Source organism: Lithobates pipiens, unplaced genomic scaffold (genome assembly GCF_037356315.1).
Source record: "Lithobates pipiens isolate NorthernLeopardFrog02 unplaced genomic scaffold, aLitPip1_a1.2 Scaffold_23, whole genome shotgun sequence".
Classification (NCBI taxonomy): domain Eukaryota; kingdom Metazoa; phylum Chordata; class Amphibia; order Anura; family Ranidae; genus Lithobates; species Lithobates pipiens.
Window position 1 is genome coordinate 246213563 of NW_027507785.1, and position 23545 is coordinate 246237107.

General features: G+C 47.0%; 1 protein-coding gene across 1 annotated transcript in view; it reads left to right on the forward strand.

Annotated features, from left to right (window-relative positions):
• The window catches only part of LOC143927029 (uncharacterized), a 159428-nt gene that overhangs the window by 130570 nt on the left and 5313 nt on the right, over window positions 1–23545 (forward strand). Inside the window, exon 2 of the mRNA XM_077451009.1 lies at window positions 6495–6537. Coding sequence (XP_077307135.1) covers window positions 6495–6537 — 43 coding nt within the window. The remainder of the gene's footprint in view (window positions 1–6494; window positions 6538–23545) is intronic.

Genomic DNA, 23545 nt, shown 5'->3' on the forward strand with positions numbered 1-23545 from the left:
GGTAGGGCAGGAGCAACAGCCTTGAGCCAAAGTGGGAAGTTGCAGAAGGTGCGTTCAATTACTTTAAAGGACGCACCAGACTTGGTTGAGTGGCTCACTCAGCCTTATTCTTCTGCACCCTCCTCATCCTCTCGATCTGCACCCTCTTCTTCACTCTCTGCTATGTGCACCCCCAAAGACACTACCACCAACAACACCACCACCACCACATACCTTCCGCTTGAGTGCAAATGGGGGCCTTCATGCTCCAGTGTTTTAATAGGGACCCCCGTATAAAAAGCATGAGGGTCAAGGACCAGTACTGGGTGGCAACGTACTTAGATCCCCGGTACAAACACAAAATGGCGGAAATGTTACCGCCGTCGCAGAGGGCTGTCAGAATGCAGCACTTCCAGGCCTTGCTTCGAGAAATGCTGCATTCTGCTTTTGCGTGCGCTGGCAGAGGAGCAATTCCCACTCCCAGAGAAGGATTTGCGGGTACCAATCCAACAGCGCCTGCAAGAAGAGGCCGGTTTGAAGATGTGTTGGTGACTTCGGATATGAGGTCATTCTTTCAGCCGACCCATCGACAGGTGTCATCCGGATCCAGCATCAGGGAACGCCTAGACCGTCAGGTGTCCGACTACATTGGGTTAACGGCCGATGTGGACGCTCTGAGGAGTGATGAACCCCTAGACTACTGGGTGGGCAGGCTTGACCTCTGGCCAGAGCTTGCCCAATTTGCAATCGAACTGTTGGCTTGCCCCTCATCCAGTGTCCTGTCCGAAAGGACGTTCAGCGCAGCAGGGGGGATTGTGACCGATAAGCGTACTCGCCTAGCTCACGACAGTGTTAACTACCTCACATTTCTAAAAATGAATGAGGCATGGATCTCGGAGGAATTCAACACATGTGATCAGTAGACCATGTATATGTCTATAAACAATTTTTGGAATCAAGCACACAGACCTTCTTAATTCATTTGGCTCACTTCCCTGACCCAAAAAAGCACACCGTACTATATGCCCCTACCCTCCTCTTTGAAGAGGTTGAGCGGTGTCATATTTCTACTGGGGCTGCTTATTATGAGGGGTTCCCACCATCCCTGTGCTGTGCTGACTTCCTCCTGGGTGTTCTTATTATGAGGGGCTCCCACCATCCCTGTGCTGTGCTGACTTCCTCCTGGGGGTTCTTATTATGAGGGGCTCCCACCATCCCTGTGCTGTGCTGACTTCCTCCTGGGGGTTCTTATTATGAGGGGATCACACCATCCCTGTGCTGTGCTGACTTCCTCCTGGGGCTGCTTACGGTGCTGCTGTCAGCGCTGTATGTCACGGAGCTGCTGTCAGCGCTGTATGTCACGGAGCTGCTGTCAGCGCTGTATGTCACGGAGCTGCTGTCAGCGCTGTATGTCACGGAGCTGCTGTCAGCGCTGTATGTCACGGAGCTGCTGTCAGCGCTGTATGTCACGGAGCTGCTGTCAGCGCTGTATGTCACGGAGCTGCTGTCAGCGCTGTATGTCACGGAGCTGCTGTCAGCGCTGTATGTCACGGTGCTGCTGTCAGCGCTGTATGTCACGGAGCTGCTGTCAGCGCTGTATGTCACGGAGCTGCTGTCAGTGCTGTATGTCACAGAGCTGCTGTCAGCGCTGTATGTCACGGAGCTGCTGTCAGCGCTGTATGTCACGGTGCTGCTGTCAGCGCTGTATGTCACGGTGCTGCTGTCAGCGCTGTATGTCACGGAGCTGCTGTCAGCGCTGTATGTCACGGAGCTGCTGTCAGTGCTGTATGTCACGGAGCTGCTGTCAGCGCTGTATGTCACGGAGCTGCTGTCAGCGCTGTATGTCACGGAGCTGCTGTCAGCGCTGTATGTCACGGTGCTGCTGTCAGCGCTGTATGTCACGGAGCTGCTGTCAGCGCTGTATGTCACGGAGCTGCTGTCAGCGCTGTATGTCACGGAGCTGCTGTCAGCGCTGTATGTCACGGAGCTGCTGTCAGCGCTGTATGTCACGGAGCTGCTGTCAGCGCTGTATGTCACGGTGCTGATGTCAGTGCTCTGTATTACGGTGCTGCTGTCAGTGCTCTGTATCTCCTGCACCCTCTTGTTTGCCTACCCTGGTCCCTGACCTTCCCTCTCCTCCATTGCCTTCATTAGCTCCATAGTCCTGAATTGTCAGAACAATTTCCCAAATAAAAAAAAAATGCTTGTAGTTATCGATCCCAAATTCACCTCATACATGTATTATGCTATTGTCCAGGTGGTGGGACTACGTGCTACCCCCTAATAATTACCCCGTGGCCGCAAATTCGACCTAAAGGTTTGCGAAATTCGCCTCCCATTGAAGTCAATGGAGCCCGCGGCGAACGGTCGTTTTCGCGAACGTTTGTGCCCGTTCGCGTTTCGCGTTCGCGAAACGTCCCGTCGGAAGTTCGTCCATCACTACCAGCCAATCACCCCAGATTCTATAAAACTCGGCGGGGCTCCCGCTATGTTGAAAAATCTCCAGTTTTAGAGTGTGGCCCATATTACATAACCACTCCCTATGAGTGGGTACTCTGTCCATCTTCCACAACTGCAGAATAATTTTGCAAGCCTGAAATAAGGCTCTGTTGACCACTATCAGCTGCGATTCTGTTAGCTGGAGATCATATAGGATACCTAGAATACATTTTGTGAGTTTAAGGGGAACTGTAAAAGTAAATGTTTATTAGTTGTAGGCAGGATAGGCCTCTCTGAAGAGAAGGGGATTATATATTTACTGTATGCACTCACTATATTGTCAAAAGTATTGGGATACCTACCTTTACATGCACATGAACTTTTACAGCTATAACAGCTTCAACTCTTAAGGGAAGGCTGTCCACAAGGTTTAGGAGTGTGTCTATGGGAATGTTTGACCATTCTTCCAGAAGCACATTTGTGAGGTCAGGCACTGATGTTGGATAAGAAGGCCGGGCTTGCAGTCTCCACTAAATTCATCCCAAAGGTGTTCTATCGGGTTGAGGTCAGGACCAGTTAAGTTCATCCACCCCAAACTCACTCATTGTTGTGAATGCATACACAGGTCATACCCACGTATGTAAACAGTTTTCACGACATGTGCGGTCTTGCCACCAAAGTCAGAGCAAGAGCAATAATTATAGCACTAGACTTCCTCTGTAACTCTAAATTGGTAACCTGTAGACATTTTTAAAGTGTCGTCTATGGAGATTTTTAAGTACTGTAGTACTTCCATGCACACAACTTGCTTACTGAGCACTTAAACCGCCTTCCTGCCCAGGCCAGTTTTCAGCTTTCAGCGCTGTCACTCTTTGACAATTGAGCGGTCATGCAACACTTTACCCAATCACAATTTTTATCATTTCTTTTACACAAATAGAACTTTCTTTTGGTGGTATTTAATCACCGTTGGGTTTTTATTTTCTGCAAAAAAAATGAGAAAAGACTGAAAACTTCACTTTTTTTTTATAGTGTACCGTAAAATTTTGCAAACAGGTAATTTTTCTCGTTCATGTGCGCTGATAAGGCGGCACTGATGGGCTGCACTGGTGGGCACTGATGAGATGGCACCAGTGGGCAATGAAAGGTGGCAATGATGATGAGGCACTGATTGGCCGCACTGGTAGGTGGCACTGATAGGCAGCACTAATATGCACTGGTAGGTGGCACTGGTGGGCACTGCATAGCAGCAGTGGCTCTCCGTGCATGTGTACTAAACACAGAATGTCAGAAAAGGGCCTGGTTAGCAAGTGGTTAAGGAGCAATTTCTCACCAATGGAGGGGCGTTCAGCAGTGTGGGGAGTGAAGACGTAACCGTTTTCTTTGAAGAAAGACCATTTATTTAAATTTGCAGTTTAGCAACAGGGTCCCTTTAGAACTCTTCTTTGTTTTTTTATTGGGCAAGAACCTTTTACAATACTTCTGTACCAATTATTCACAGTACAGAACTAGTTACAACTCATCCCAAATCAGTTCTGTAATGCAGAATAGTGGTTAGCAGCTCTCTCAAACAACTATCCGTGCAGCCTACTACTATTTTTATAATTCTATTTTTAAGTATGCAAATTCGTACTTTCAAGTCCTTTAAGTTCAATTCACAAAAGTCTAACTCATTTTTTTATTTTCCTTTCTGTGTGCTAATTGATTTATTTATTTTCACAATCGAAACTGAATATTCCAGTTCCCAGGAGACATTAGGGCACAGATCAGCGTAATTCACTGCTTACTTTTTATTGATTTACTGTTTTTTTTTAGCTAGAACTTAATTCACAAAGAGTAATGCATGGGTGCTCATTTCTTAAAACAATGGGGCACAGAGGGCAAAAAAAAATCTGTTAGGGGTTATAACTCCCCCTTGCTCTATCTAAACTGAAGAAAAAGAAATTGTGCCTATAGTTCTACTTTAATCTCTACAATTCCTTTTAAGCTTGCTTTTATTCATAAGTCTACCACATGTCATTGAAGGAACATTGAGCCTAGGTTCCCACTCAAGTCAGTCTGACTTTGGGGGCAATTTCAGAGACATCTTTGTGGGTTTCTGCACAGATGTCTATTGAAATCACACCGGAAGTCACCAAAAGTAGTACAGAAACTACCTTTGGGAATTAGTGCGGTGTCGCACTGATTTGGACGGTGCCATTGCCAGCAATAGCCGCTGATTTGGCATGCAATTTGACATATCTGTTTCTTTTTGTCTGTATTTGTATTAAGGGGTTAAAATATTTAATGTATTCCTGATTAAAGGAATTACCTGCATTTATTTTTCTACTAACCTGTGACTTCACATAATTATTAAAACGAAATACATGTAAACCCAACACTGCGGGGTACTTTGGAGACCCAGGGCCCATGCAGTACACAAATCCTAATCTTTGGAAAACTTGGCATTAATGCATGCCCCTAGCAACAGTATAGAGCAGGGGTCCTCAAACTATGGCCCTCCAGTTGTTCAGAAACTACAATTCCCATCATGTCTAGTCATACTGTATCTGTGAATGTCAATGCCTCATGGGATGTGTAGTTCTGCAACAGCTGGGGGGCCGTAGTTTGAAGATCCCTGGTGTAGAGCCTCAATGACCTACTAAGCAGTGCTCTGCATTGCATGTGTGGATGAACTGGGGAAGTTGCAAGTTGAACAATTCCTAGGAAAGCCTTGGAGTCTAATTGCTTGTGCAGTATCCAGTTGTCTTCTGTAGGCTTAGTTTAGCTATGAATTTACAGGGAAGCTAACAAAAGATGTTCAGCATCTGGCACACTACCAGATGTGTTGGATGCTTGGTGCCCCATTGTACTCTGTGGTTCCTGCCAATGGCCCTTACACACTACTGTAATCTATGTGGAGAAGCTACTGTTGAGCAAATGTATTCATGCTTCTTTTTAAGACATAAAATGTTTGGAAATGTATCCAACAGGAGGTCAAAGCAAAAAACACTTTTTTTTTTAATACAAATAGGTTGAGAAAGGGTTAGAACAGCTGACAAAATGTTTATTGCCTTCCTGCCAAGTGATGCCTGCATGTTTAATTTCTTGTACAAAAGACAGGGTGGTGGGGAAATCGGATCACAGAGAGATGTCAGTTGACAGAAAACCAATTTGAAATTTTCTTTATCCTATCCAAAATTAAAAAATTTAATAATTGACTGGGTGCGCTTTACAGTGACCCTGTCGAGTTTAAAATGAGCAGCTGCCTACAAAGCACTGCCAATGTTGCTGAATTCAGATGCACTGAAGAGGAAAGCTTGCTCAAAGATCTTCTATATTTGACACTTCCAAAGTGTCCCACATCCAATTGTACTATGATGTTCCATCACATCCAATTGTACTATGATGTTCCATTAGTCTACCACTACATAGGTTATACTAGTGCATAGGGGCCACTGGCAGGAACAACAGAGTACAATGGGGCACCAAGCATCAACCTCACGTGGTAGTGTGCCAGATGCTGAACCTCTTTAGTTAGCTTCCGTCTACAGTGCAGCAGAGTTCAGTGGCATGGACAACTAAAAGGTATAAACTGATTGTTTTGCAACTGCCAGCTTGTTTCAGGTTTTAAAAATCCTGACAAGTGGCTTTAAGTAACTAGTGCATTTATTTTATTTTCAGATGTGGAGGAAGTGTTAATGTTGAAACTTCTGTAAGAAAACAATACATTCTTTTGAAGCACTTAAAGAGATTGGGTGTTTGGTTCCTTTTGGCCCACCAAACCATAACCTCAATAACTTTTTTATTTCAGAGTAGTTCCCTAAATTGCTTTTGAACTCTCAGATACCAAATAAAGGTCACATAACCTCTGTTTTCATCATGCAATATACTGTATAAAGTATTGTACATTGTGTCCCATGTTTGATCATTGTTTTTAAAATTAGAGTGTTGAACCCGTTTCTTCTGTGTGGGTTGATATCACCCTTTTATCTTGCAAAGAGTACAGGAAAAGTCACACACTATCATTGACATAAACTTTCATAATTGGCTGCATGTTCTATAACAACTTTATTTTTCCTTTTCTTATGAAACAGCCCACATTGACAAAACAATTTGTCAGGACAGATATGCAATCTGGTAAGTAACAAAATAATTTTTTTTACATAATTTTTTCCCAGGATTCTCCTAAATTATTACCATCCTCCTTACTTGTTTTCCACTATTATCAACCCTTTGCTATGCACCTGATTTGTAAATTGTTAGATGTGGTGAAGTTCAGTGAAATAAAGGTAGTGGGGTTGATTAAGACCCCTTTCACACTGGGGCGCTTTGCAGGCGCTAAATATATCACTTGCAAAGCGCCCTGAAAGAGCTGCTCCATTCACTCCAGTGTGAAGGCCCCGAGGTCTTTCACACTGGAGCGATGCGCTGGCAAGACAGTAAAAAAAAGTCCCGCTAGCAGCATCTTTGGAGAGGTGAAAGAGCAGTGTGTATACTGCTCCTCCACCACTCCTGCCCATTGAAATTAATGGGGCACCGTGGCTATAATGTCGGCAAAGTGCTGCTGCCGGCGATATGGCGGCGCTTTGTGGGTGGTTTTAACCCTTTTTCGGCCACTAGTGGGAGTTAAAAGTGCCCCGCTAGTGGCCGAATACCTCTGCAAATATGACGGTAAAGTGCCACTAAAAATAGCGGCGCTTTACTGCCGACCTCGCCCCAATGTGAAAGGGGTCTTACTAAAACTGGAGAGTGCAAAATCTGGTGCGGCTCTTCACAGAAACCAATCAGCTTCCAGATTTTCTTTGTTGGTAAAGTTTAATTGAACAAGCTGATTGGCTACCATGCACAGCTGCACCAGATTTTGAACTCACTAGTTTTAGTAAATCAACTCCAATGTGTTTATTGCAAGTATTTATTTACATGTGGGAGTTTTCTTTATTAATTTCCATGACTGAACTTTTTGAAGTGAACTTTGGTTTACAACAAGGAGACTATGTATAAAACATTCATTGAGCGGATGTGATAAACATTTGCACAATGAGGGCAAACATGGCGTATTGTCTCTATTATGTGTGCTTCCTATATTGTCAGTGCAACCTAGTGTCCATTATGCATTTTTTTCCAGATATATTTCAAGCAGAAAAAAATTGTATTGTGGCCACTTGATGGCACTAACAATATAGGAATCACACATAATAGAGGAAGTATGGCAGTTTGTGCCCTAAACTATTTTTTATACACCCTTAAGTGCCTTTTCTTTATTTTGAATCTGTTCAACAGGACTCTGTAAAATGTCTTGCCTTTGTTCCTTTGTGTAATATTTGTGAAGGGACAACTCCAGGCAACTAGATAAATACATGGATGAGATACATATATGAGAGCTGTTTAATCTGGGATTTGTATCTGTCCACCCAGTCCTTATATTTACACAGCTCTGCTACAAAGCACAGTCCTACCTAGCAGGGGAGGGCCCTGATCATTCTCTGCTTACAGATCTCCTCCCCATCCCCACCCTGTGACTGAAAAGTGAATGTAGAAGCAGCACACTGGGAGCTCATATCTATCGTTCTGCCCCTTCCCCCTATCAGGATCATTTCTTGCACTGCAGAACATCTAATTGGCTCCTTGTACTGCCCCCACCCCCAACTCTGCTATATAGGAACTGCAAAAGGCTAATTTAAAAATAGCATGTTATACTACCTGATCTGTGCAGGGGTTTTTCACAGAGCAGCCCAGATCCTCCTCTTCTTGGGTCCCTCTTCAGTGCTTCTGGCTCCTCCCTCCTGTTGAGTGCCTCGACAGCAATCAGCTTGCTATGAGGCACCTGAGCTGAGCCACAGCTCTGTGAGTCCATTCAGACACAGAGCCATGGCCCAGCCCTACCTCCTCTCTGTCCTCATTGGCTCAGTGACTTGGACAGAAGTGGGAGCCAATGACGCTTCACTGCTGTCTCAGCCAATGAGGAGGGAGCATCCCGGACAGCGAGTCTCTAGTGAAACGTCGCTGGATTGAGAGTGAGGAGGGGGCAGAGCAGAGAGCTGCTGACTGACAGTCAGCAGCTCTTTGCTCAGGAACCTTTAAGAACTGAGCGATCGGCGGTATTTGATTGTTTGGTTTTCGGTGTCAGAGCCGGCAGGGGACAGATGCAGCATTGGACTGATGCTGCATCCACCTAGGTAAGTATGATTCTAAAAAAATAAAAATAAAGTCCATATTTCTCTTTTAAGCTGTTATACATAGATCAAATTCAAATGTCCGGTTCAGCAGGGACTGACTGAATTTTGATCCATGTATGGGAAGGGTAGTTGTACAGAAAATGAACAATTGATTTCTGTGCAAAGAAGTCGACAGATCAACTTCTGTACAACCATGCTATCAGATTTATGCCACTGGATCAGCACTGCAGGCTGTAGCTGGCAGCACTGGTCAGTATATTCTGAGGTCTGGAATGTCCCTGTCTCCCAGCTATCGGAATACAGTAGCTCAGCAGGAAGGATTCATCAATACCTAAAATGTGTGGATGGAGAAATTAAGTCTTTTTCTTTTTTTTCATCCGGGTGGTTGAATGAAACAAATGACTCGTCTATAGGTCCTACTCTAGGTCACTGAAATATATACTGTATTTCACAAAAGTACACCCCTCACATTTTTGTTAATATTTTATTATATCTTTTCATGTGACAACACTGAAGAAATTACATTTTGCTACAATATAAGGTAGTGAGTGCACAGCTTGTATAACAGTATACATTTGCTGTCCCCTCAAAATAATGCAACACACATCCATTAATGTCTAAACCACTGGCAACAAAGGTGAGTACACCCCTAAGTGAAAATGTCAAAATTGAGCCCACAGTGTCAATATTTTTTGTGGCCACCATTATTTTACAGCACTGCCTTGACCCTCTTGGTCATGGCGTACATCAGAGCTTCACAGGTTGCCACTGTGGATCACAGACCACAGGACATGATTCCAGTAATCCATGTCCTTAGTCTGCTTGTCTTCAGCAAACTGTTTGTAGGCTTTCTTTCAGTAGTCCGGGCACTGACAGGCCGACCCCCCACCCCTTCAACCTCTGCAGTAATGCTGGCAGCACTCATATGTCTATTTCCCAAAGTCAACCTCTGGATATGACGCTGAGCATGTGCACTCAACTTCTTTGGTCGACCATGGTGAGGCCTGTTCTGAGTGGAACCTGTCCTGTTAAACCGCTGTTAGGTATGGCCGAACTGTTCGCCCGGCGGTCAGTTCACGGCGAATTTTGGCTGTTTGCGGTCCGCCTGATCGGCGGACTATTGCCACTGTTCGCCTGGCGGACTTACGTGTTTACTGTGTAAAAGAACTTTGACCTATGATGACACATCCATCATGGGGTACAGGACAGCCAATTGAGACATTACAGCACATGGACAATTGGACATTCCCCCTAATTTATAAATAGACCCGATCCGGCGGCCATTTTACATTCTTTCTACTGTCACTATAGGGAGAGGTTGCTGTGTGGAGCAAGGAGAGACTGCAGTGACACAAATCGCTAGCTATTAGGTACACAAAAGTTATTTTAAGGACTGGTATGGTATAGGTGTAGTTCAGGATATAGGTTTGAGGCACTGCTATTCAAGTCATTGTTGCAGCAGATTGTCTTTTCTCAGTGCAGATAGGGACAGGACGCTGTTTGCAGCAGGGACAGTCAGTTTAATCATTAGCTGTTACTATTAGGTCCACAAAGGTCCTTTTCAGGACTGGTATGGTGTAGTAGTACAGGATATAGTTTTAAGTGCAGTGCTATTCAAGTTATTGTTGCAGCGGCCTGTGTTTTGTCAGTTTAAATAGGGACAGACAGGAAGCTGTGTGTAGCTGTGAGGGACAGTCAGTTTAATCATTAGCTGTTACTATTAGGTCCACAAAGGTCCTTTTCAGGACTGGTATGGTAATAGGGTTGTACACGTATAATATTCTTTCTTCCAAATATAGAAAGAATATTATACTTGACTGCTGCCCTTCTGCTGCAGTAGTCCTTTATGAGTATAGGGACTGAGGTACAGTCTGCTAATCACAACCTACTAGTTCCACAAAGGTCCTTCTAAGGACTGGTAAGGTATAGCGTACTACAGTATATAGGGTTAAGTGGGGTACAGTCTGCTAATCCTTAAGGACTGGTATAGGCCCACAATATATAGGGTTGAGGTGCACTACTGCTGACTGCTACCCTATTCTGCAGCAGTCCTTTATCAGTATAGGGACTGAGGTACAGTCTGCTAATCACAACCTACTAGTTCCACAAAGGTCCTTCTAAGGACTGGCAAGGTATAGTGTACTACAGTATATAGGGTTGAGTGAGGTACAGTCTGCTAATCCTTAAGGACTGGTATAGGTCCACAATATATAGGGTTGAGGTGCACTACTGCTGACTTCTGCCCTTCTGCTGCAGCAGTCCTTTATGAGCATAGGGACTGAGGTACAGTCTGCTAATCACAACCTACTAGTTCCACAAAGGTCCTTCTAAGGACTGGTAAGGTATAGCATAGTACAGTATATAGGGTTGAGTGAGGTACAGTCTGCTAATCCTTAAGGACTGGTATAGGTCCACAATATATAGGGTTGAGGTGCACTACTGCTGACTGCTGCCCTATTTGGCAGCAGTCCTTTATCAGTATAGGGACTGAGGTACAGTCTGCTAATCACAACCTACTAGTTCCACAAAGGTCCATATAAGGACTGGTAAGGTATAGTGTACTACAGTATATAGGGTTGAGTGAGGTACAGTCTGCTAATCACAACCTACTAGTTCCACAAAGGTCCTTCTAAGGACTGGTAAGGTATAGCGTACTACAGTATATAGGGTTGAGTGAGGTACAGTCTGCTAATCCTTAAGGACTGGTATAGGTCCACAATATATAGGGTTGAGGTGCACTACTGCTGACTGCTGCCCTATTCTGCAGCAGTCCTTTATCAGTATAGGGACTGAGGTACAGTCTGTTAATCACAACCTACTAGTTCCACAAAGGTCCTTCTAAGGACTGGTAAGGTATAGTGTACTACAGTATATAGGGTTGAGTGAAGTACAGTCTGCTAATCACAACCTACTAGTTCCACAAAGGTCCTTCTAAGGACTGGTAAGGTATAGTGTACTACAGTATATAGGGTTGAGTGAGGTACAGTCTGCTAATCACAACCTACTAGTTCCACAAAGGTCCTTATAAGGACTGGTAAGGTATAGTGTACTACAGTATATAGGGTTGAGTGAGGTACAGTCTGCTAATCACAACCTACTAGTTCCACAAAGGTCCTTATAAGGACTGGTAAGGTATAGTGTACTACAGTATATAGGGTTGAGTGAGGTACAGTCTGCTAATCACAACCTACTAGTTCCACAAAGGTCCTTCTAAGGACTGGTAAGGTATAGCGTACTGCAGTATATAGGGTTGAGTGAGGTACAGTCTGCTAATCCTTAAGGACTGGTATAGGTCCACAATATATAGGGTTGAGGTGCACTACTGCTGACTGCTGCCCTATTCTGCAGCAGTCCTTGATCAGTATAGGGACTGAGGTACAGTCTGTTAACCACAACCTACTAGTTCCACAAAGGTCCTTCTAAGGACTGGTAAGGTATAGTGTACTACAGTATATAGGGTTGAGTGAGGTACAGTCTGCTAATCACAACCTACTAGTTCTACAAAGGTCCTTCTAAGGACTGGTAAGGTATAGTGTACTACAGTATATAGGGTTGAGTGAGGTACAGTCTGCTAATCACAACCTACTAGTTCCAAAAAGGTCCTTATAAGGACTGGTAAAGTATAGTGTACTACAGTATATAGGGTTGAGTGAGGTACAGTCTGCTAATCACAACCTACTAGTTCCACAAAGGTCCTTATAAGGACTGGTAAGGTATAGTGTACTACAGTATATAGGGTTGAGTGAGGTACAGTCTGCTAATCACAACCTACTAGTTCCACAAAGGCCCTTAAGGACTGGTATAGGTGTACTATTTGGTGTGCAGTATATAGTTGTGTAATACACGTATAAAATACTTGCACATATAGAAAGCATAGTATAGTGCATTTCCACTGTGCAGCATTGTGACTGCTGAGCGGTTCTGCAGCGATACTACAAAGAGTGACAAACGCAATCCAAAAAAAAAAGTATTGTAACTGGTGTGATAGACCAGTGGCCCCCAAAAACAACAGATTGAAGCGGGGTGTTATATACCTTCTTCCACATACATACTGCACTTCTGTAGAGAGTTTTGTCACAGGGTCATTTAAAAAATGACAGGCAGAGGAAGAGGCAGGCCCTTCCCCAGGGGTGGTAGGGGTAGAGCAGGAGCAACAGGCTTGAGCCAAAGTGGGAAATTGTAGAAGGTGCGTGCGATTACGTCAAAGGAAGGACCAGAATTGGTTGAGTGGCTCACTCAGCCTTACTCTTCTGCGCCCTCCTCATCCTCTTGATCTGCACCCTCTTCTTCACTCTCTGCTATGTGCACCCCCAAACACACTACCACCAACAACACCACCACCACCACCACCACATACCTTCCGCTTGAGTCACAGGAATTATTTTCCGATCCATATCAAGGCATTTCTGATGCGCAGCCACTCTTGGCATTGGATAAGGTAGAGGAGGTAGCAAGAACCGCCATTCAGCAGTCTGACGACAGTACCCAGATCAGCCCAAGGAGGAGGTTGGTCTTCGGTGTTGCTGCCTACTCCAAGATCTCTACTTATAGTGGTGGGGAAGGTGACATTGATGATGACGTGTCTAGTGATGTCACGTGGGTGCCCACAAGAGAGGAAGAGGAGGGGAGTTCAGAGGGAGATATGGACCAGCAGATAGGGAGGAGAAGCAGGAATAACTTACATTGCACAGGAGGGACAAAGCAGACTGCTAATGTATCAGGAGCGAGTCATCGACCATGTACGGTCACATCTGGCGCTCCCAGGACGCCGGCACATGGCTCGGCTTTTTTTATTTATTTTTTTTTTTTTTTATTTTTTTTTTTTTTCTTTCAAAATATTTTATTTTATATTAAAGGCACTTACATACGTAAGACAGTACACAAACTAGCAGTAGCAGGGAAGGCCTGCTGTCACAATGTAAGTAAAGAAAACATGAGACATTAGTGAAAAACAGACAATATCAAGAGTGTACAGTCGGCAAGCCCTTCCTTATCAAGGGGCTACATCAATAAGAGGTAACCGGAGGGTGTCCCCCCCGGGAGAGCCCACCAGGTAGAACTATTAGGGTAACTCCCAGGAGCCCCCATCCCGACACCCCTAATAGGGAACTTGCTGTGCCAGGGTGAGGGAGTGTCCTCCCAGGCCCCTCCCTCGCAGAGGGGAAAAACAGTCGGAGGATCGTCTGCCGTGGGTACCGCAACATTAAATTGGACTGTATGGTGAACCTGTCAAATACAGCTCTGTTGAGCAAACCAAAATCTTAGAACGACTAGAAGGACAGAGAAGAGAAGAAAGGAGGAGAAGAGGAGAACAGAGGGGTCGGGGGAGGTAAGCTATGTCTTGAAAGGGTGGAAGGATATAGCGAGGGAATGTTTCGCAATCAATGTAAGAATGGGTGCTTTAGGGGTGAGGTCTGGTTCCTAGGGGAGGGCCTGGGGGTACCCCCGGCAGCAGAGAGATTCCCATGTAACGGGCCCAAGGGTCCCACACCTTTCGGAATTTAGGTGTGGTGTCTGACAGAATACCTGATAGTTTTTCTTGGGACATTATCCACGATATCTTCCTCTTAACTGCGAGGAAGGAGGGTTTGGGTTGCTTCCATGCGGAGGCAATCGCAATTTTGGCTCCTAATAGAATAAAATAAGTTAGTTTCTGAATGTTACCAGACATCAAAGGAATCGGGGTATTGAGTAACGCAACCTCTGGAGTTCTCGAAACCCGGCAGCCTGTGACTAAGTAAATCAAGTTGAAGATTTTAGTCCAGAACGAACGGAGTCTAGGGCATTCCCACCAGATGTGGATCATGGAGCCACGAAGTTGGCACCCCCTGAAACATAAGGGATTAGCCGTGGGATATATTCTGGCTAGCCTTACTGGAGTGAGGTACCACCTGGTTATCAATTTAATGCTAGCCTCCATTAGTGAGGTGTTCTGGATCCCACGAAAGGATCTGGCTAAGGCCAGCTGCCAGGATTCGAGACTCCCAGAGGTCTGGAGATCAGATTCCCAAGCCGTCATATAGGGGGATTTACCCGTTGGGGAAGTGAGAGCCGTGTAGATCACTGAAATACCACCCCTCTGCTCCCCGACTCCACCACACCAGGCTTCATATTCAGTAAAGGGAGGAGGAAGGGGTTTGTTTTTCCAAAGTGAGTTCAAGTAGTGAGATATTTGATGGAAGCGGAACCTCTCTGTGTTTGGTAGCTCTAAGTGTTCGATACAATAAGCTAGGGAAATCGGACCCCTGGAATTAAAAAAGTGACCTATCCGGTATAGTCCCTTGTCCAACCACCATCTGAAGGCCTCAATGTTCAGACCGGGGGGGAAGTCATGATTACGGAACATGTGAGCAAGGGGTCTTATAGTGGAGACTAGGGAAGGCTCTTTGCGAAGGCCGTCCCATAGGGCACAGGAGTGAGAAAGGGATGGGGACATGATGGGCGGCCTGGCTTTGGGCGGGCACCATAATAAAAAATCTAGTGTATAGGAGGGTACCGCACAGCGTTCTATGGACTGCCAGTCCGGTTTCTCATATTTGGAGTAGATCGAGGAGAGTTGGGCTAGGCGAGCTGCAAGGTAGTATTTGTGGAGGTTAGGCAGACCCAGCCCCCCTCTGCGTCTATGCAGGAAGAGCGTGTTTTGCGGTAGACGGTATCCCTTATTACCCCAAATATATTTCAGTATTTTGCTTTGCAGAGAGCAAAGGTGGTCCTTCCGAACTGGTATTGGCAGGGCTCGAAAGTAGTAAAGGATTTTGGGGAGAAGGGTCATTTTTATGGAGTTAATCCGGCCAAGCCAGGATAATTCATGTTTAGACCATGAGGAGAGGTCAGTTTCCAGCTGTCTGTATAATTTGGGGTAATTGTGGGCATATAGCATCTCTATTTTAGGTGTGAGGGAGATACCCAAGTATTGGATGGCAGTGTCACTCCATTGGAACGGAAAGGATTGTTTGAGTGAGAGGACTTGGTGAGTGGGGAGAGAAACATTCAACGCCACAGACTTGGAGTAATTAACCCTCAAGCCTGAGACCTTGGCAAAGTCGTCCAATACTCGGGATAAGTTGGGTAGAGTTGTGAGGGGGGAAGTGAGAAACAACAGTATGTCGTCCGCGAAGAGTCCACATTTGTGCGTTTGACTACCGCATTGGACACCTCTAATGTCCATATTGTGGCGGACTGCGATCGCCAGTGTTTCAATGGCTATTGCAAATATGAGGGGGGATAGGGGGCACCCCTGTCTGGTCCCCCTGGTGATGGGAATTGGCTCAGAAAGGTATCCCTGCATTCGAATTTGGGCCCTCGGCTGGGAGTATAAGGCCTGTAGTAAGCCAAGGAAGCGAGCCCCAAATCCCCACCTGTCAAAGAGCTGGAAGATGTACTGCCATGAGACCGAGTCGAAAGCCTTTTGAATATCTAAGGAAAGGAGGAAGCCAGATTGTCCGGATCCCCCTTCCCAATTAGACTGCAAAATGGAGATAATGTCGATCGCCCTCCGAATTTGATCAGGTCCCTGTCTGCCGGGAATAAAACCAACTTGATCCTTGTGGACATAGCGTCCAATAAAGGAGGCTAACCTATTGGCCATAACTTTCGTAAGAATTTTGAGATCATTATTAATAAGGGAAATCGGTCTGTAGTTGCTGACATCTTCCAAGTTCTTGCCAGGTTTGGGGATGACCGTGATATACGCCGTGTTTAGGTGGGGATCCAGGGGGTCTCCATTAGCTTTATGGTTACCGAGATTGGCCAGGTGGGGAGCTAGTGTGTTGGCAAAGGCTTTATAGTAAGGGATCGAAAGGCCGTCGGGACCAGGGGCGGAGCTTTTTTTAAGAGTCTTAATGACTTCCAGTATCTCCTCTGTCTGGAAGGGGGCTTCCATAACTTGTTTGTGAACGTCCGATAAGGCCGGGATGGGCAGACCCTCCAAAAACTTTGGGAGGAGGTTATCTTTGGGGGGTGGGGAGCTACTGTAGAGAGAGGTGTAGAATTTCTGAAAGGCATTCAGAACTGTGACCGGATTAGACGTGGGCGGGAGTCCCGCGCTTCTGATCCGAGGGAGGGTGCTCAGCTTGGTTCTAGGGGAGAGTCTATTGGCCAGGAGAGTGCCTATTTTATCCGCCTGTGAGTAAAATTTGTGGCCAGCCCACCTAACTGATTTTTCAGCTTTCGTGGTGAGGGCGAGATTTAGTTCTAAGCGAGTCCTGTCTAGTATGGCCGTGGGGGTACGGAGGGGGTCCTTTTTGTGAAGAGCTCTGAGTTTAGAGTATTCCTCTTCTAGCTTCAGGATGGTTGATTGCCTTTCCCGTTTTATTTGAGAACCCAATTGCATGAATTTTCCCCTAATGTAAGCTTTGTGCGCCGCCCACAGGGTCTCGGGGGAGACATCAGGAGTCGCATTAATAGAAAAATATTCCTTCAATGCTTTGTCGAGATCTATAACTCGTGATGGCTCCGAAAGGAGGGATTCATTTAACCTCCAATGCCTAGGATGTCTCCCACTCGAGCCCCCCAGGGCCGTCACAATTACAAGAGAGTGATCTGAGATCACTGTGTCAGTGATGGAGGCTTTGAGCATCCTGGGAAGGAGCGAGGAGGGGACAAGTATGTGGTCTATGCGTGCATATGATTGGTGAGGCGCTGAGAAGTGAGTGTAGTCTCTCTTTGTGGGGTTTAATTCCCGCCAGACATCGGATAGCCCATGAGCGTGTAGCAATTTGGCAATCCGTAAGCTTGCCTTCGTGGGCCTGGTTAAGCGGGGACGTGAGGGGGAGGATTTATCAAGACCTTGATCAAAGGCGACGTTAGAGTCTCCTCCGACAATAACCGTCCCCTCTAAAAGAGGTGCTAAGGTACGTAGCATGGATTCGAAGAATTTGGCCTGACCCGTGTTCGGGGCATAGTAGGAGACCAAGGAGTAAAGTTGGTCCCCCACAGTGCCCTTAACAAGTAAAAATCTGCCCTCCGGATCCGCTTTTTCAAAACTCTTATTGAATTTGCATGTTTTGGCCATCAAAATGGCCACCCCCTTGGTCTTGGATTCCGCGTTGGCTAAGAAGAACTGAGGGAAGTGGGCATGTAGGTACTTGGGACTATACCGGATAGGAAAGTGGGTTTCCTGAAGCAGAATTATATCTAGTTTCAGGGATTTGTAGTAATCGAGGGCTTTTCTCCGTTTGATGGGGGAATTAAGACCCTGAATGTTGTGGGAGGCTATCTTAAGCCTAGCAGCCTGTGGGTCAGCCATGGAGCAGAGGGGGAGCCCAGCATCTGAAAACGACCTCACTTACCCAATCTATAGCTTGGTTCTTGGTAAGGGCATTGAGATCGGTGGCCCGAGGATATCTCCCAGGATACCATTTCGGCTGGGTTGGCTCAGCCCAACCTGAGGAGAAAAAAAATAGTGTCATGCAAACATTCAACGGGGGAAGCTTACCATCAAGGGGGAAGAGAAGGGGAGAAAGGGCAAGGAAAGAAAGGGTTCCTGAGAAGAGAAAGAGGAGATCAGGGCAGGAGACACCCCCCGAAATCCCAAGCAAACACAATGAAGACAACCGACCCATGAGGTCAGGAGTCCCGACCCTCAGACGCCTGGGAAAGGCCGAGGGAGGGAGAGTTACACATGTGGTCCCTCGCGGAACTGGGGACCCCTAGTCGGGTAACTACCCGAACTGTGAAATCAACTTTAAATAGCAATAACATAAAAGCTGCAATATACATAAAAAGGAACTTTTCTTTTGAGGCACGGCTAAACATAATGCCTAGAAGACACTGGGGCTAAAAAATGAACGCTGTGCTTAAGGCATAAGGAAGGATGGTACATCCAGGGGGGGTGCTGAGGAATGCAACCCCCTGGGAAATCCTCAAAGCAACCTTAGGGCCCATTTCGAGGGGATGTAAACAAAAAAATATATGCGGGGTTACGGGCAGTCTAGTAGATGGACAAAGTACTGCATAGCGTCCCGGATTATTGGAGGCAATGGGGATAAGGGTAGAACAAGGGTAGCACAAGTCCTAGGCAAGGGGAGGGCAAAAAGGGTTGGAGGGCCAAACTTTCCAAGTTTGGGGAGCAGTCCTCCGGCCCTCTCCAGGACCTCGGACGGTCAGTCACAAAATGGAGAGACTGATAATGGGATTGGAAGTTGCTCAGGTGGGTGCATTATCCTTGACCTTCTTGGCTCTTCCGGAGGTCCACAACGGGGATTGTGGGCTGTTAGGAGTGGGTCGTTTGTTAGATCCCTGGCTAGGGTTAGAAGTGTCCATGTCAGCTTCTTGAGAGATGATTTTCAGCTTGGTGAGGAGCTTTTCCCCCTCGGGAAAAGTGGAGAAGGCAAAAGACTTCCCTTTGTCCGTGAACCTGACCGCAAAAGGGAATGCCCATTTGTATTTTATGTCTTTGTGGGACATTGCAAGCAAGAGGGGTTTTAGAGCTCTTCGTCTCTGTATCGTGGAGGGGGAGAGGTCCGCAAAGATCTGAACCTGGTGACCCTGGTAATTGACGTGTTGCAGGGATCTGGCTCTCTTCATGAATTCTTCTTTCACCGAGAAGTGATGTGGCTTGGCCAGAACATCTCGCGGGGTGCCATCCTTCCTAGGGGGGCCGAGGGTTCGATGGACCCGGTCAAGTTCAAGCTTAGTAGCTGGGATGTCAGGGATTAGCTGTTGAATGAGGTCTTGCACCGCCCCGGACACATCAGTTATTGATTCTGGAAGCCCGCGAATTCTGACGTTATATCTGCGTGACCTATTTTCGAGGTCATCTATACGGGCCATGGCTATGTCCAATTGCTCCTGTACTGAGTAGATGTGTCTGGAGTTTTGGATGGATCTGGCTATGGTATCCTCCATTTTATGTTCGATCGTTTCGATCCGGGAGCCTAGGTTAATAAAATCAGCTTTCAATTCCCCCGTGATTTGCAAGGCAGTTTGGGAGAGGCCCCTCTCTAATAATTCAGAGAATTTGCCAAACAGGGCATCCATGTGGGAGACTGGGTCTGTATGAGCAGCCTCGTGGGGGGCCATGGCGGTCTGGGTAGCTCTGTAGGTCCCCGCTGGGGAGGGAGAGAACTCCTGGATGGTGCGTTCCAGCAGAGAGACCGTGGAGGCCGGGGACGGTGTGGCTTCCTTGGGGAGACCCCTGGGGTTGCCTGGGGTGGCGTGGAGAGGAGGAAAGTCTGTATCTGACCTGAAATCCACTGTGCCTGCGGATCTGTGATCCTGAGACAGGAGCTGTGCTGCGGTGGCCATCTTGGATTTCTCCCTCACGTCCAGTGAAGCGAACAGCGGGCCGAGATTGCGTTTAGCCAGTCCACCGGTCATTCAGAAATGTGCCCCAACACTTCGGGATTCCGCCCCTATAGCTCGGGAAGCGGAAGGGTAGCCGTGCCGTGCGGTAGGGGTTCCGTTGTTCCGCGAGGCAGCGGAGCTTTAGATGATCGCGGCCATCTTGGAAGCCTCGCGCATGCGCACTCCCGGCTCGGCTTTTTTTAACGTGTCCGCTGCTGACAATAGTGTTGCCATCTGCAATCTTTGCAGTCAACGCATTAGTCGCAGTACGCCCAACACTCACCTAGGGACGACCGCCTTAAGAAGGCACATGAGCTGCCATCACCGAGCCCAGTGGGAGCAACGGAACACACAAAGCCACACTCCAGGCTCTCACCGTCCGGCCTCGTCTTCTACTTCTCCTTCTCCTCTCTCCTCACAATTGTCCTCCACTCCACCTTCCATCACGCCAAGCTCACGTTTTTCTGCAAAAAGGCAGGCTTCTGTGGGCCTAATGTTTGAGCGTAAAAAAATGATGACGCCGGATAACCCTCTTGCCCAACGGTTGATGGCTGGCTTGTCAGAACTGATAGCCCGCCAACTACTGCGATATAAACTGGTGGACTCGGAGGCCTTTTTGAAAATTTGTGGCCATTGGAACACCACAATGGAAGGTCCCAGGAAGGAAGTATTTCTCACAGAAGGGCATCCCAGAGCTATATGGCCATGTTCAGCGGCAAGTGAATGTATCTCTGGCACACAGTGTCAGTGCCAAGATACATCTGACCACAGACACGTGGTCTAGCAAACACGGGCAGGGAAGGTATATCACTTTTACTGCCCACTGGGTGAACTTTCTGACGGCCATCAAGCATGTAACCCGTGGCACCCGTGTAGATTTGGTTTTACCGCCACGGATTGCATGCAGGGCTGGCTCTTCTTCTCCTCCTCCTCCTACTCCATCCTCCTCCCTCTCCTCCTCAGCTGACTCCTCCTTTTCCGCTGCTAGCGTCTCTTCCGCTGCGCCGCCCAAGCTCCCCAGAACCTATTCGACATGCCAGCTGAGACGTTGCCATGCCGTGCTGCGTCTGTTGTGCGTGGAAGCCAAGAGCCACACTGGCCCGGCACTCTTTCAGCTTTGCGTTCACAGGCAGATCAGTGGCTAACACCGCTCAATTTGACAGTTGGTAAAGTGGTGTGTGACAACGGTGCCAATCTGCTTAGTGCATTGAAACAGGGCAAAATCACGCACGTGCCATGCATGGCACACGTCTTAAACTTGGTCGTGCAGCGATTCGTTGTCAAATACCCTGGGGTCCAGGACATCTTGCGGCAAGCAAGGAAAATCTCGGCCCATTTCAGAAGATCTTACACGGCCATGGCTCGCCTTGCTGACATTCAGCGGCGACACAATCTGCCGGTCAGACGTCTTATTTGCGATTGCCCGACGCGATGGAACTCAACCTTCTATATGCTTGATAGGCTGCTCCAGCAGAAACGTGCAGTTAATGTCTACCTGTATGAACTCTGCGGCAGAACAGGTTCTGGGAGCTGTTTTTTTTCACCGTGCCAGTGGCTGCTCATGCGCGACGCATGCAGACTTCTGCGGCCATTTGAGGAGATCACCAAACTGGTCAGTCGCAGCGATGGCGCCATTAGTGACATGGTACCTTATGCCTTCTTTATGGAGCGTGCATTGCGTCGTGTCATTGATCAAGCTGTGGAGGAGCAGGAGCGGGAAGATGAGGAAGTCGCAATGCTGGATGAATTCCCAGGGGGGGCTACTCTGTCTGAGACAAGTGAACAACAGGAGTCTGAAGAAGAGTCAGAGGAGGATGGTGCCGGGGCGTATGAGGAGGAGCAAGAAGAGCATGCTTTAAACCTTTCTCGGATCCCTGTTGTTGTGCGTGGATGGGGAGAGGAGAATGAAGAGGACGACATTATCCTGGATGATGAGCAGGAGCCAGGCCACCACACACTTCCAGTTTAGTGCAAATGGGGGCCTTCATGCTCCAGTGTTTTAATAGGGACTCCCATATAAAAAGCATAAGGGTCAAGGACCAGTACTGGGTGGCAATGTACTTAGACCCCCGGTACAAACACAAAATGGCTGAAATGTTACCGCCGTCACAGAGGGCTGTCAGAATGGAGCACTTCCAGGCCTTGCTTCGAGAAATGCTGCATTCTGCTTTTGCGTGCGCTGGCAGAGGAGCAATTCCCACTCCCAGAGAAGGAGCTGCGGGTACCAATCCAACAGTGCCTGCAAGAAGAGGCCGGTTTTAAGATGTACCCCGTGACGACGTCCTGTTAGTAACGAAACGCGTAGGGAGGAGGAGCGACACACTGACGTCACCGCTTCACGTGCTTGTCCCAGAAGTATCGGGCATTGTAAATCGAGACCGGCCGGCTCGAGTTTTGCATGCAATTTGTCCATTGATGTTATGTAAGTGCGCAATTGGCGTTTTTTATTTATTTTATTAAAGTGTTTGGTTTTACACTATTGCGAGCCTTATATCTCTTTTATGGTCGCTGATGTGAGGGATTGGTTGGAGTTGTGAGAGGTCCTTTCATCACCCTACTTATCTGAATATCCCTGGCTGGGGAGAGACAGTCATCTGCGTTTTATGGTTCTCTGTAATAAAGAACCACAAACTTCTGGTAAGCGGCAGTGTTAACCGTGGAGGAGGTGCTCACAACTTACACTATTTTGGATGGTCTGTCATCGTTTCATCACTGCGGAGTTACTATCACTGTTTCTCAACTTGAGAATTTTTTTATATGGACTTTTCAATGTTATGAGTATCAAAGTGTTTCTTTTACACTGTTCATTAATTGTGTGTTTTTTGTTATATGACCGTACCGCATTAGTTAGTGGACCGGTCAGATATTAGCCTAAGCATATTGGTGTTTTCACTGTATTTTTTACACATATTTCTGCATAGGATTGGTGTTAATATTCACTTATTTACTTTTGAGATGTAATATAAAAAATTTTTGCGCAACCCTCCCTTTTTTCTGTTCCGGTTTGAAGATGTGTTGGTGACTTCTGATATGAGGTAATTCTTTCAGCGACCCATCGACAGGTGTCATCCAGATCCAGCATCAGGGAACGCCTAGACCGTCAGGTGTTTGACTACATCGGGTTAATGGCCGATGTGGACGCTCTGAGGAGTGATGAACCCCTGGACTACTGGGTGGACAGGCTTGACCTCTGGCCAGAGCTTGCCCAATTTGCAATCGAACTGTTGGCTTGCCCCTCATCCAGTGTCCTGTCCGAAAGGACGTTCAGCGCAGCAGGGGGGATCGTGACCGATAAGCGTACTCGCCTAGCTCACGACAGTTAACTACCTCACATTTCTAAAAATGAATGAGGCATGGATCTCGGAGGAATTCAACATATGTGACCAGTAGACCATGTATATGTCTATAAACGATTTTTTTAATCGAGCACACAGACCTTCTTTCTTCATTTGGCTCACTTCCTTGTCCAAAAAAAGCACACCGTACTATATGCCCATACCCTCCTGTTTGAAGAGGTTGAGCGGTGTCATATTTCTCCTGGGGCTGCTTATTATGAGGGGCTCCCACCATCCCTGTGCTGTGCTGACTTCCTCCTGGGGCTGCTTATTATGAGGGGCTTCCACCATCCCTGTGCTGTGCTGACTTACTCCTGGGGCTGTACCTCTGCTGTGCATATTATGAGG